Consider the following 12,537-nt stretch of genomic DNA (forward strand, 5'->3'; position numbering starts at 1 on the left):
TTCTTTCTTATATCTTCTCCCTGTAGCCTTTCAATATTCTGATTAGAACATGCCCTCTGCCACCCTCCTGCCAACCCAGCCTCCTGGGTGGCAGAACTTCCCAGGTGCCCCTCTGTTTAGCTCAGCAACACTGTGGCCCTGAGGCTCCCAGGCTCCAGGCCTCTTACCAGTCTGGAAGTGCTGAGCAATGGCTGTTCCTACAGCCCTGCTAAGGGCCTGGGAGCAAGGGTAGCAGGGAGTAGGCAGGGCAGGGCCCGGGCATGCTGGGGCCTGGGGTGCCTCCACCTATTGGAAGTCAGGAATGCATTGCCTGGAGGTACTAGGAAAGGGGTGGACCTTTGCCTGCACCTCACATCTGTGGCTCAGACATCACCCTCTGTGACTGTTCCTCAGGGCAGAGGCAAAACTTCCCCATAGTAGTGTTGTGAACGCCCTAGGGAGGGGTGAGGGAACAGATATAACAGCCAGGCCATTAGCCAACTTCTGTTCAGGCTAGGGAGGGTACCTGCCTGAGCACCCTGGCTCAACGCAGGCACACAGCCACCCCCTGGCATGCTTGACAAATGAGAGAAGGAAGCTAGGGCCTGTGGGAACATCTCAACCTGGGAAGTAGGGACCCGCTTCCAGGGCTGGTACTGTGACGGAGTGATTTCTCTTTCCTGTGAGTCTTGAGTGTGTTATCTGTAAAATGGGAATCCAGCTGAACCCCCTACTCCAGGGTTTGGGGAGAACAAATGGGTTCTCTAACTGAGAAGGCGTGGTGGGTGTGAGCACTGTTGCTCTGGTGTTCTATGGTACCAGGACTGGCCCTAACTTGACTCCAGTCTCTCTCTGGGGACTCAGGAATTCCAATACTGCGGGTTAGGGAACCTGAAACAGAGAGAAAAGGACAGACTACTTCATTGTTTAGATGGAGTAAGGGGTGAACAGAAAGAAGTAGGACTTTCACATCCTGAGGATAGCAGGCAACCACTGGGCAGGGGGAGGAAGAGGCTGGCATCCGCTCATCTAGGAAAGAAGCTCAGAGTTGGCGGAGGGGTCCGCTACAATGAGCTTGGAGAGCGGGAGGCTTCAGCGGGTGAATGGGGACAAGGGGGGCACACGATGTAATGGTTGCACTACCCTATGGCTACCACAGTCCTGCCTAACTCATCTAGCAGAAGGCATCTGTAGAGCAGGGTCTCCCTTCTTCCTAAGTCTGTCTCTGCTAGGAGGGACCCAAGGACCCCTCCTCTTAGCTGCCTGAGGTATGGAACAGACAGAGCCAAACACAAATTATGGCTGGATTAGAATAAGACTCCATGCAGTCTTCAAATTCCTGTCCTTGTCTGGTGCCAGCCTTGTGCCCACTGATGGGGACTGGGAATGGGCCAATTCCCTAATCCCTAGGCTCCTCCCTCCTGAGAGATTCCACTGGGAGCTCCCCCACATCCCCTGGAGTATTTTTAGCTCTTACTTGGCCTGTTCAGAGGCCCTTTAAGGCCCTCTGGCTCCCAGCCCAGGATGCAGTGGTCTACAGCCAGAGGCCTGCACATGGATGGAGGAAGAGGTTCAGAGGGTAGGGTCCACCTTCCTCCTACCATAGTCAGGTGTATGTAAAGTCAGGGTTTGGGAATCCCAAGACTGGGACAGACCTTACTGGTATATAAATTGTGAATGAATAGCAGGTAGTACTATTGGGTCCAGGTTTAAAAAAAAAAATCTAAACGCTGACCTCTCCCAGACCACCACTAAATACACCACCACCACCCAGCTCTCAAGATAGGACCTCCTCTCCTGGAGTTGAACTGGTCAGCGGGGAGCGGACAGCACTCTGGGTGAAATGGAAGATCAAGCACTCTCAACAGCTGCCTCCTCATCCTTTCATTTGGCTCCAACTAGAAAGCCCCACCTGGCCTCTGGGGAGCCCCTGAGCTCCAAGTGCAGGGAATGAAACTCTTCACCCCAACCAGCCCTCTACACCTCCATCTCTCCCAAGCAGTTCAAAGCTAATAGAATAACTGAACAGAAAATGGCAGGATCTGAGAAGGCTGGAGAATGGGACCCAAGAGAGTTCAGGGCACCAGGCTGGCTCACCCCAAAGAAGAGGAGGCCCTCAGGACTCTGGGGGTGGAGTGATGCTCAAAGAAAATCTATCAGCTTCATTTCAGGGACGTGTGTGGTGTCTCCTATGGGAAGATTTTGGGGAACCCCCAGGGCCTTCCTTGGGGTCTGCATTGCTGTTCCCCTCTTATGCCAGGCGTGGAGGCAGTAGGGAAGGCTATGATAGCTGCTCCAGCCTGAGTAAGGGGGAGGCCAGTTCTTGGATGCCAGCTCTATGCCCGATGCCTGATTTAGCCACCTCCCCAGAGGCTCGCCTATGGCTGCTGAAACTGCAGCCCTCCCCATCCTCCCCTACCCATCCTCACGTTGCCTACCCAGCCCCCTTTCCCCTGGTGACTCAGCCCTAGACCCAGAGCAACAAGCTGGAGGAAAGAGAGAATTAGAGAGATGGAAGAGTGAGATCTTGGCAGGGCCTTAAGTGAAAACGAATGAGACTGGTTTTCTCCTTTCCTCTTTTCCCTGGCTTTGGTTTTCTCCTTTCCTCTTTTCCCTGGCTTTTCAGTAGGTATTCCATGTTTGACCCTGTGTGGCATTCTGTGAATTGTCTACCAGAGTCCACCTTACTGCAATGGACATTTCCTTTTCTTCCCTTTTTTGAGACAGGGTCTACTGTGTACCCTGGACATCCAGCAAACTGCCAACATCCTCATCCTCCTGCCTTCCTCTCTGAGTCCTGTCATGACAGGTGGATGCCACCCCATGGAATATCAATCCCCCCCTTGCTGCTTCCTTTTCTGCAAGATCAGCCCTCCTCCACCTCCTGCCCATTTTCAAAGCCTTTTGGCCTAGAATGGCCACTGGAGAAATCCAGCGGAGAAGGAGAAACCACATCAGGCCTTGTTCCCACAGCCACAGATGCTGTGCCATTTCTGCTGGCACGAGCCACGGAGGCTGCCAGGAACCTGCCCTGCTCAGGGAGCATGTTTCAAGAGAGCACAGCAGGTAAGCGAGGCCCCAGCCTACCTCAGGCATGACCTCATTTCCAGGAGCCACTCCCTCACAGGTTTCCCGGACACCCTCATTTCCAACAGCAAAAGGGAGAGGGGGCCAAGAGGAATCTGTCAGTGAAGTCAGGCCAGAATAAGAGAGAACAACACAGCAGGGTCAGGGACGGTCAGGGAACACCTCCCAAATGAGCTGCTCTTCTCCCTCTAAGGGGCCTTATGTAGCATCAAAAAGCTCAAAGTGAGTCGGACTTTAATCACAGATTGGGAGCCAGAGGAGGGTGGAGCTCTGTGAGTTCAGGGCCAGCCTCATCTACAAAGTGAGTTCTAGAACAGCCAGAACCACATAAGAAAGACCATGTCTCACAAAAATAAATTAATAAACCCAGAGTGAACAGTCTGCCTATCAGATAGTGAGTGCTGCAAGCATGGGTTATGGGTGGGGTACCCAGCATAGAGATAAAGGTCGTAGCAGCAAACAGAGTCTATCTTGGATTTTTACACAGAGCTATGCTCTCCCCTCCCTGATCCCCCAGGGACAATGTACAAACCCATAATTGTACATATATTCTCAGGAGTCCCTGAACAGCTGGCAGACCCCAAAGGAAGGACCATGAGCCACCCCGCTCTTCCAAGGGGTCTTCGATGCTAATGGAACCTGAGGCTGTAGTTTGACTTATTATCCCTAGAACACTGGGGCAGCTGCTCACATCTGGCTACACAGCTGGCTGTAGTGAATCCCAGCTGCTTCTTCCAAAGGACTGGAGAGCTGAACTCAGTTAGATGAGGACAGAGCTAAGGTACAGAAGCAGATGTGGGCAAGACAGAGAAGACCCATCTGGCCAGAACCATCTGCCCTCGGAGGCCCATCAGTTTCAGCATTCTCCCCAGCTGTCTGGAGAGGAAACCAGAAGCCTTTCACTTGGCCAACTTGGGTAGGACCCATAGGTGGGAGAGGTTCACATCCACCCTAGTCTCAGCCCCAGAGCCTTCTGGTGTCCACTGGACACACCAGGGCCATTCTAGACACACTGTCTCGTTAAAGCGCTGCTAACACTGAGAAGCTGTGATCTCTGCCAGCTGAGGAGATGAAGGCTCAGGTGTTAGAGACAGAGCCAAGACAAGACAACAGGAGCAGGGACACTCAGCTTCTCCCTTTACAATGTCAAGGTGCCTCTCTCAGGCCAGCAGAGATAGGAAGAAGGAAGGAGCATACAGATCCAGGAACAACTTCATCCTGGTGAACTAGCCCTGGGAGGGAAATATCTTCCTCAAAGTAACAGAAGGGGGGGAGGACACTGTAGAATTGTGTTTTACTCTTTCCAGGTGTCTTCCACTGTGTTAGCTCAGGCCTTGCAGATTTAGCATCAGAACATAAGAAAACTATGTTCTGGGCTAGGACAGGAGAGGAAAAGGCACTGCTGTAGCAACAAGCTATTGTCAAAGAGTCTCAGAAAGGTAGAAGGTTAAATCTGCCTGGCCAGGGCGAGAAGGGTGTGGTGGCCCTACCTTCTGCAGGGGCCAGATAGGGTACAGGCTAAGTCCAGGTGGGCAGTACAGACAGGGCAGGGCAGAGGCAAAGACTTTAGTGAGTTGGACTTTGAACATTCCAAACTTCCTCAAGTTTCTACAGGCCCCAGCCAGAGCATAGAGTGGTTTCAACACTCTTACCTTAACTGTGTCTTTTAATTTAGTAACTGTCAGAGGCTGGGTAGGAGTAAATGCCTGGCAGGCCACCCAGCTCAAAAACGTAGAAGAGGACTGTGTGGTCATCACTGTCTTTCCCTGGGCAGCCTCAACTCTTCCGGCCCTCAGCTAGTGACTTCAGCACACAGAACCCATGCAGAGAAACCTCAGACACCTGGATGTGACTGGTTGGGCATCAGTGTGCACGGGGAGGGGCAGGTGGCTGGATGCACTCTCCTCCCCTCCCCCCTCTGCTCAGCTCTTCCCGCTCCTTGCAGCTGTTGCAAAGGAGAGCAGAAGAAAGAGAAAACACCATTTCCCTCTTCAAACCAAAACAAACACACTCGGGGTTGCTGATTCAACATGAATCTGTGGAATGCAGGGAGATGTCTGGTGGGAGTACCCCACTGCTTCCGGGTGGGCTCTGGCCTCTGAGGAGACAGCGCCTCGTCTTTCTTCTACTGTCCGTTCCTCCAGGGGTGAGACAGCTTCTGGACAGCTCCAAATTCCCAGCCTCTTCATCACATCACTCTGCAATGCCAAGCCCTTGAGAAGCCGTCCAGCCTGGCTCTGCAGAGGGCGTGGCTGCTGTGGCCACTGACGAAATGAGAGGTGTAATGGGGGCTTAAACGCATCTATCTCGGGTTCTCCCCAGGCGGAGGGGAAGAAGGATGCGATATGTGTTTGTTTTACAGTGCTCTCCCAGCCCAGGAAAGAAGCTAATGTTAGGTACTGGATTCTCAGGGTGCTGGGCAACAGAAACCCTACTTCTGCTTTCCGAAGAGGTCTGAAGCGTGGAGCGGCCGCGTCTAGACAGGTTCTGGCCAGGTCAGCACTTGCTATGATTACTGCCCCCCATCCTCCACTTCCCGCCAAGCCCCACAATCGGAGGGCTGCGGGCGTACCCGCCCCCTTAATCCTGGCTCACAAGGAAAGGCCAGCAGCAGCAGGCCTGGAAGTCAGTGGGCCCAGGGCTCCGGCTCCCTTAGGTCAGGCATCAGCGCGCAAACCCCCTTTCGCACCCCACCCCACCTCACCGCCGCCAGGCTGACTTACAGGTAGCGTTGCTGTCGCTCGGTTTGCCGATGGAGGGCGACCGAGTAGCCGAAAAGGCTACCCGGGTTCACCGCCTCCTTCACCACCAGGAATCGGGTGTCCAGGTTGAAGGCGAAGGCGACCCGGCCGCTAGCAGCCACCATCAAGACCAAGGCGCCGAGCATCCAGCCAGGATCGCGGGGCGCGCAGCGGGGGCCGGGGCCCATGGCTGCGAGCACCCGAGCCGGGCGAAAACACAAGAGGGCTCAACACCGGGGGTGGTGAACGGTTCACCTGCTCCAGGCGCCGCCAGAGGACACCCGAGCCCGCAGCGCCGCTGCGCCCGGAGTCCCAGGCAATTTCTTGCCCTAGTCCGGGTCAATTTCACGTCTGCTCTGGGGTGGCGCTTCTCCAATCCTCTTTCCAGGTCCGTGGATCTACTCTCCCGCTGGTCGGGTGGACAGGTCACGGTGCCCGATTCCCGGCACCCCGTACCCTACCTAGATGGTCCTAGCCGCGCCCCCTTGGCGGTGTTAGCTCTTTGGATCCCAGCTAAGTGAAGGATCTGAAAAGGCAAACCCTCGACCGCCAGGAGGGCAGGAAGGAGGGATTCTCTCCAGCGCGTGCCCCGCCTCCCCACTGCCCAGCCCTGCACCTCCCCACCTTGCGCGCCCAGCCCGGGCTCCGCTTTCCTTCCGGGGAAAGAGAAAAGGTCCCCGCTCGGCCGCCGCCTCTTAAAGGGGCAGCGCCGCCCCTCCCTCTCCATCATTCCTGCCCTGACTCCGCCCTCTCTCTCAGACACCTGTCGGGAGCCCTTAAAGCCCGGATTTCCCCTCCCAGCGGCTTGCTTCTCCCTAGAAGCATCGCCTTTCGGTGCAAGACTGATTGCACGGGCGGGACCGGAGGTGGGATTTGTCCAGCGCTTCGCTGCGGCTACAACTGGCAAAGCCACCACCACGGTCCGGACTGCACAGGCCAGGAGTTGGCTCTTCGTTGAACTGTCGTCGGTGTCCGGCTGCCTGGAATGCGGACCTCCGCTCCTCTGCGAGTCCCTAAGAGGTGACTGCGGGTCTCCGGACCTTCTTCTTCATACTCAGCGCCCTCCTGCCCACCCTCCTCTTCTCATCCTGATCCCAGCCGGAACCGGCTCCTCCGAAAAGCCAGACAGATATTTAGCGGTGGTGATGATAACCTATCAGTAATTGTAATTAGCAAAGGCCACCGTTTATCTCTAAAGACAGTGAATGGAACCTCAAGTCCCATAGTTGTGTACTAGGTGGTGCCCGTGGAGACAGGTGGGGTAGGTTCAAAGATCTCATTATCCGGAAAAGAATCAAACCGAAAGAGAACTCCAACAGGTCATTATGGACTTTTTTGAGTCTAACCCAGATTTCCCCTGTTGCAGAACAAAGACTCAATTTCCCTGAGCATCGTTTTCTGTATTTCTCAAAATAGGAAGAAAACACCATATGTATCAGGAACTGTGCTGTTTTACAAATACTACTTTTTCAAGTCAGTTTTTTATCACTTGTCACATGTGTACAGCAAGGAAAAAGGAATGCAGGAAATCAATTGAGATTCTGCTCAGGTGTGTGAGAAGCCTGTGCATTCTGGGTCCAGTTCATGTCTACACAGTGTGACCATAGAGGAGGCTCATTTCTGCATAATGATCTTATCTCTCAAACCCAAAGGTACAGCTGCCCTTAGAGACAATGCTGCCTTTTAGTAATGACAAGTAGTAAATCTGGGTCTGTACCTGTTGCTCTACATACATGCGGGAATAGGGCTGTCCCTAGACCAGGCACAGCACAGCAGCTGCGTTTGTGGGGTGCTCCTTTGTAGACAACAGCCCTGGAGGGGGGGAGCAGCTCTTCTTGCAGAAACTGAATTTTTTGCAGCCCCAAGTGCCTGCATTGGTGCGGGAGCAGCCCAGATGAGTCTGGAGTTAAGAGGTGAGAGCCCAGGTGAGCTACTAGAAGACTAAATCCTCACACCCGTCATCAAGGTGTTCTCCGCTTTCAGATGGGAATACCCAAGGCTCAGGGGAGCTGAGCAATTTGGCTGAAGCCACACAGCAAGGATTGTAATGGCACAGTATCTAACACCAGAACCCTTCTTAACAATTATGCTCATGATTAACACTTAAGGATAAATCAGATTTTGGTGAGATTTGGAGTGACGGGGTCTCTCCTTTGGGAGTGTCCTCTCTCGGCCATTACTTGCTACTTCCCTCCCTTATTGCCTGGCACGGTGAATTCTAACTAGTTGCCCTGCCTAAACGGTTAAAATGGTAACCGCTAATCAATCTTCTTTTGGCTTTGCAGATACCAGAAGATCTGGTGACCTTTGTAGCATTGCTACCCTGTCTTTACCTACAAATGAATGCATATTCACTTCTGAGCTGTTTAGCTCCTGATAAGTAGCCCAGCTGTTTTAGGAACATAGAGGAACCAGTCCCAAAGATAAAGTCAATTGCAGTGTTCTGGCCAGAGGGGAAGAAATGAAACAAACACACTAAAAACCCCAGAGATGTAAGCCACCAGCCTCAAAGACCCACTCAGCATATAGACCTTGCAGTGGGCTGGGTGGTGGTGGCACCAACCTTTAATCCCAGCACTTGGGAGGCAGAGGCAAGCAGGTCTCTGTGAGTTCAAGACCAGCCTGGTTTACAAGAGCTACTTCCAGGACAGGCTCCAAAGCTACACAGGGAAACCCTGAAACCCTGTCTCGAAAAACAAAAAACAACAACAACAAAAAAGAACTTGCAGAGGTATGTATATGGTCAGGACAACCTCATGGGATAGCTGCTTCTTTCTTCTGCTTTTACATCAGTTCTGAGGTCAAACTCAGGTCATTGCTTGCATGGCAAGTGCTTTTACATGCTGAGGCATCTTGCCAGCCTGGTAAGACGTCCACCATGTAGCTCAGGCTAGCCCCCCCCACCCTCCAAGATTGGCTTTTGAGCAGAAAGTATCCTTAACCAGGTACAGTTAGGAGCACAGCTTTAGAATGAGAGCCTGGGAAGTGGTTCAGCCTGAGTTCACAGCTTACCAGTCATCTCAGGGGCAAACTCACTTCATCTTTCCAGGCTCCCTGTGAAAGTCAGGATTGTCCTTGTTTGCCTTGTGAGGGAACAAAGCTTCGGGAGTGTACTTGGATGTCCAAAGCCATACGAATTATGGCAAGGAAGTAAGGCAGAGCTGGCACTGGAAGCCACTGGCCACAGCTGTGTCTTTAAGAGAAACTCCAGGCAGATGTTGTTCAGACCATCAGACATACCTAAACAAAAGCAGCTGTGATAACAGTTTTCTCTGTGACATTTGGGAGGGGACACTTGTCCCTAGCCGCCCTTAGAATATTAATTCCAAGCTGTGACTTCCAGAGCTACTCAGCCTCTCATGGTTTGACTTGTGGGCTAAAGCTACCAAAGGTTTAAGAGACATCTGGGGTCAAGGAACAGGAAGCTATGTGGAAGTTGAGCCTTTGCATTCACCCTCTGGATAGCTCCCTTGGTTCTTGGAGGACTGTAGCCAGGGCTAGGAGGGCCAGGGTGGACACTTGGTATAGACAGGGATTCTGCCCAAAATAGTTTTGAGTCATGTGATGATGACAGATGGGCTCCATGCCAGGCCTTATCTCGTAAACTATCCCAAACAGGAAGGACCAGCATGTCCGATCTGGGGACCAGGAGCAGGAAAGGGATGAGGGATGGCATTTCCAGTCTAAAGGAGTGTCCAGAGAGAACGTGGGAGCAGAAGCTGGGAGACTGGTAGAAGATAGACAGACCCAACTGAGGAATGTAGGAAGTGTCAGACAGACCTATGGGGGATGGACTGGAATGGAAGGAGCTGCAGACTGGAGATCTGGAGAGAGAACTCTCAGTTCCATGCCGCAGGGCTGAAACTCTTTGTTCCGAAGGACTTTATCTAGACAGCCTCATCTCATCCCTCCAGTTAACTTTACACTGTCAGCTCTTCCTCATGCAGAATGGACCCGCCTGGAAACACAGGATGCATGTGAAATGATGGGCCCCCACTCAGCTTTTGATGTATCAGTGGACAGCCCTTAGGCCTCTCCCAGTTCTCTTCCCTGTTGCTCACACCTGGACAAGCCCTTGAGAACAGACCTCCCTTCATTGTCAGAGGGAAGGAGAGTCCCAGAGCCCCTCCCTGTCCTGGCTCTCAAGCCATTTGGGACCTGCTGTCCCGAGAAACTGCCACTATGTAAACAACAAAACTTTTCATGCTTTCTTGGTTCATGAACAGTGCTATCCATCTTGACATTAGAATGAAACCTTTGACGAGGTCAGTTGGCCTTTGCAGGTGACTACCACGACATGCAAGCTGTATGTTCTATGCAGGAGCCAGAGAGGCTTCTGGGAGAAAGAAGAGGAGGTCAAAGGAGAGATAGGTCTAGCGCAGGAGACCTCAAGAGAAGAAATGCAAAAGTTGGCCTAACTTGGGGTAAAGTTTCCCAGCTGGAACAGTGACAACGTCAATATTCTCAGAAGGCGGCTTCCGTTCTTCTCTCAGTGCTTACTTTGTTCGCACTTTGTGACTACACAGCCCCAGTCAGCTGCTGCAGGAATAACAAGGACACACAGCGGCCTTGAGCACTGGCTAACCTGTGTTCTCACCCGAGCAAAGGATGACTTCCTACCCCAAGCCTCGGAGTCCCATCTAGTAAGCAAGAAGACTGGAGGAGACATCTTGTTATCACTCCCCATCAGCATCCAGTGTGTCTCAAGTCTCTTTAGATCCACAGCACTAAATGGACCGACTCTGCCACTGAACCTAAACTCAGGTCACTCTCTTGACTCTGATAGAAGATACAAATTACTTGGAGGGGTTAGCTAACCATGAATATGTTTATCAGATTTCCTTTTCCACTGACCCATATTCAGCCTTCCCTACCTCAAGCCTCAAGGCAAAAAATCCCTCCATGCCTCAGCTCAGACCTGAGTCCCCCACTAGGACGAACAAAGGTGATGATTTCTGCTAGGAAGCTAGGGCTTCATCCAGCCCCCTCCTCTGTCTTTTTATTTTGAGCCTAGAATTTAACAGCTGAACCATCTCCACAGACTCCAGGAAGCAATCTGGAAACTCAGTATTAAACAGCCTAAACTGCCAGTGTCTTATGCTATACAGTTGATGTGTGTGAGGCAAGAGGGACTATCAGAAGCATCATGCTTGCCAGGCGTTGGTGGCACACGCCTTTAATCCCAGCACTCGGGAGGCAGAGGCAGGCGGATCTCTGTGAGTTCGAGGCCAGCTTGGTCTACAGAGTGAGTTCCAGGACAGCTCCAAAGCCACACAGAGAAACCCTGTCTTGAAAAATCAAAAGAGAAAAAGAAAGAAGAAAGAAAGAGTGCTGCTTACAGCACACCCTGGGGTTGACGTGGCCAGGACAGACATAGAGGGGCCAGCGTGTAAGAGTGGGGACCATGAAAGACAGGTGCAGTGGCTCACGCCTGCTCTTCCAGCTCTGGGAAGGTTGAGGTAGGAAGACTGAGAGCTTGAGGCTGGCCCTGGAAGTTTCAGAGCAACCTGAGTTACATAGAAGAGACCCTGTCTTGAGAAGAAAATAATGGGGGAAAGGTGTAAAACTGGCTGAACAGGAGCAGGGGCAGGAGCAGGGGCAGGGGCAGGGGCAGGGGTAGGGGAGGAGGAGGGGGGAGAAGAGCATGTAGTAAGAGAATGGACTTCAGCCGGGCATTGGTGGCGCACGCCTTTAATCCCAGCACTCGGGAGGCAGAGGCAGGCGGAACTCTGTGAGTTCGAGGCCAGCCTGGTCCACACTGGTTTGGCCCTAAGGTTCCCTCCTTTCTTGTCTGGCTCCTGACTCTAATAATGGACTCTGCAACATCGTTTATGCAAGGCAAGATGGCCCCTTCAGAAGGAAAGGCTGTGGGCCCACAGGCTGAGTCCTTTCCATGTGTGTGTGGGGTGGGGAAGGTACCGTAACAAGTCTTTCTTTGTACCACCAATTCCCAAATAATGACATGGAGAATTATTAATGTGAAAGCTTGGCCATTAGCTTATTCTTGTCCACTAGCTCTTATAACGTAATCTGCTTTCATTAATCTACATTCCTCTCCTCTGTACCATATGTCAGACCTCTTCAGTGTATTCTTGGAATCTCCTTTCTTCTTCCCAGAGTCCTCTCTGCCTGCCTATTCTCTCCTACCTAGCTCCTATTCTCTCCTATTCAGCTCTTTATTACACCAATCACAAAGGTGCCTTAGGCAGAGACACTTTTTTTGTTGTTGTTTTTGTTTTGGGGGTTTTTTTGTTTTTGTTTTTTGAGACAGGGTTTCTCTGTGGCTTTGGAGCCTATCCTGGAACTAGCTCTTGTAGACCAGGCTGGTCTCGAACTCAAAGAAATCAGCCTGCCTCTGCCTCCCAAGTGCTGGGAGTAAAGGCGTGCGCCACCACCGCCCGGCCAGAGACACAGCTTTACAGTGTGCACAAATATTCTGCAACAGTACGCTGACTTTCCTTGACTCTTACTGGTCACATTCTAGGCTTGGGTGGAGGAGCTTGTCCTGGAACTCGCTTTGTAGACCAAGCTGGCCTTGAATTTAAGAGATCCACCTGCCTCTGTCTCTTGAGTGGCGGGATTAAAGGCGTGCACCACCACAGCCAGCAAAAGGTCTCTTGTATGTTATTGTATACTCACACCTGTTTGCCTGGATGACTGCATTCCTAAATTTTTCATGTACAGGTATTTCATGAGCACGTATTATGACTCTTCTAAAAATCCTGTGACA

The 12,537-nt window shown here is 52.1% G+C and overlaps 1 protein-coding gene across 3 annotated transcripts in view; it reads right to left on the reverse strand.

The window, feature by feature from the left end:
- The window catches only part of Itga3 (integrin subunit alpha 3), a 30,757-nt gene extending 24,365 nt beyond the window's left edge, over positions 1-6,392 (reverse strand). The window contains exon 1 of one of the 3 annotated variants that reach the window (XM_027424288.2): positions 5,790-6,392. In XM_027424288.2, the coding sequence (XP_027280089.1) occupies positions 5,790-5,995 (206 nt within the window). In that variant the 5' untranslated portion in view covers positions 5,996-6,392. The remainder of the gene's footprint in view (positions 1-5,789) is intronic. The other 2 variants (XM_027424286.2, XM_027424287.2) reach the window with 2 other exon arrangements.
- Positions 6,393-12,537: the final 6,145 nt, after the last annotated feature.

Source organism: Cricetulus griseus, chromosome 7 (assembly GCF_003668045.3).
Source record: "Cricetulus griseus strain 17A/GY chromosome 7, alternate assembly CriGri-PICRH-1.0, whole genome shotgun sequence".
In the NCBI taxonomy this organism is placed as follows: domain Eukaryota; kingdom Metazoa; phylum Chordata; class Mammalia; order Rodentia; family Cricetidae; genus Cricetulus; species Cricetulus griseus.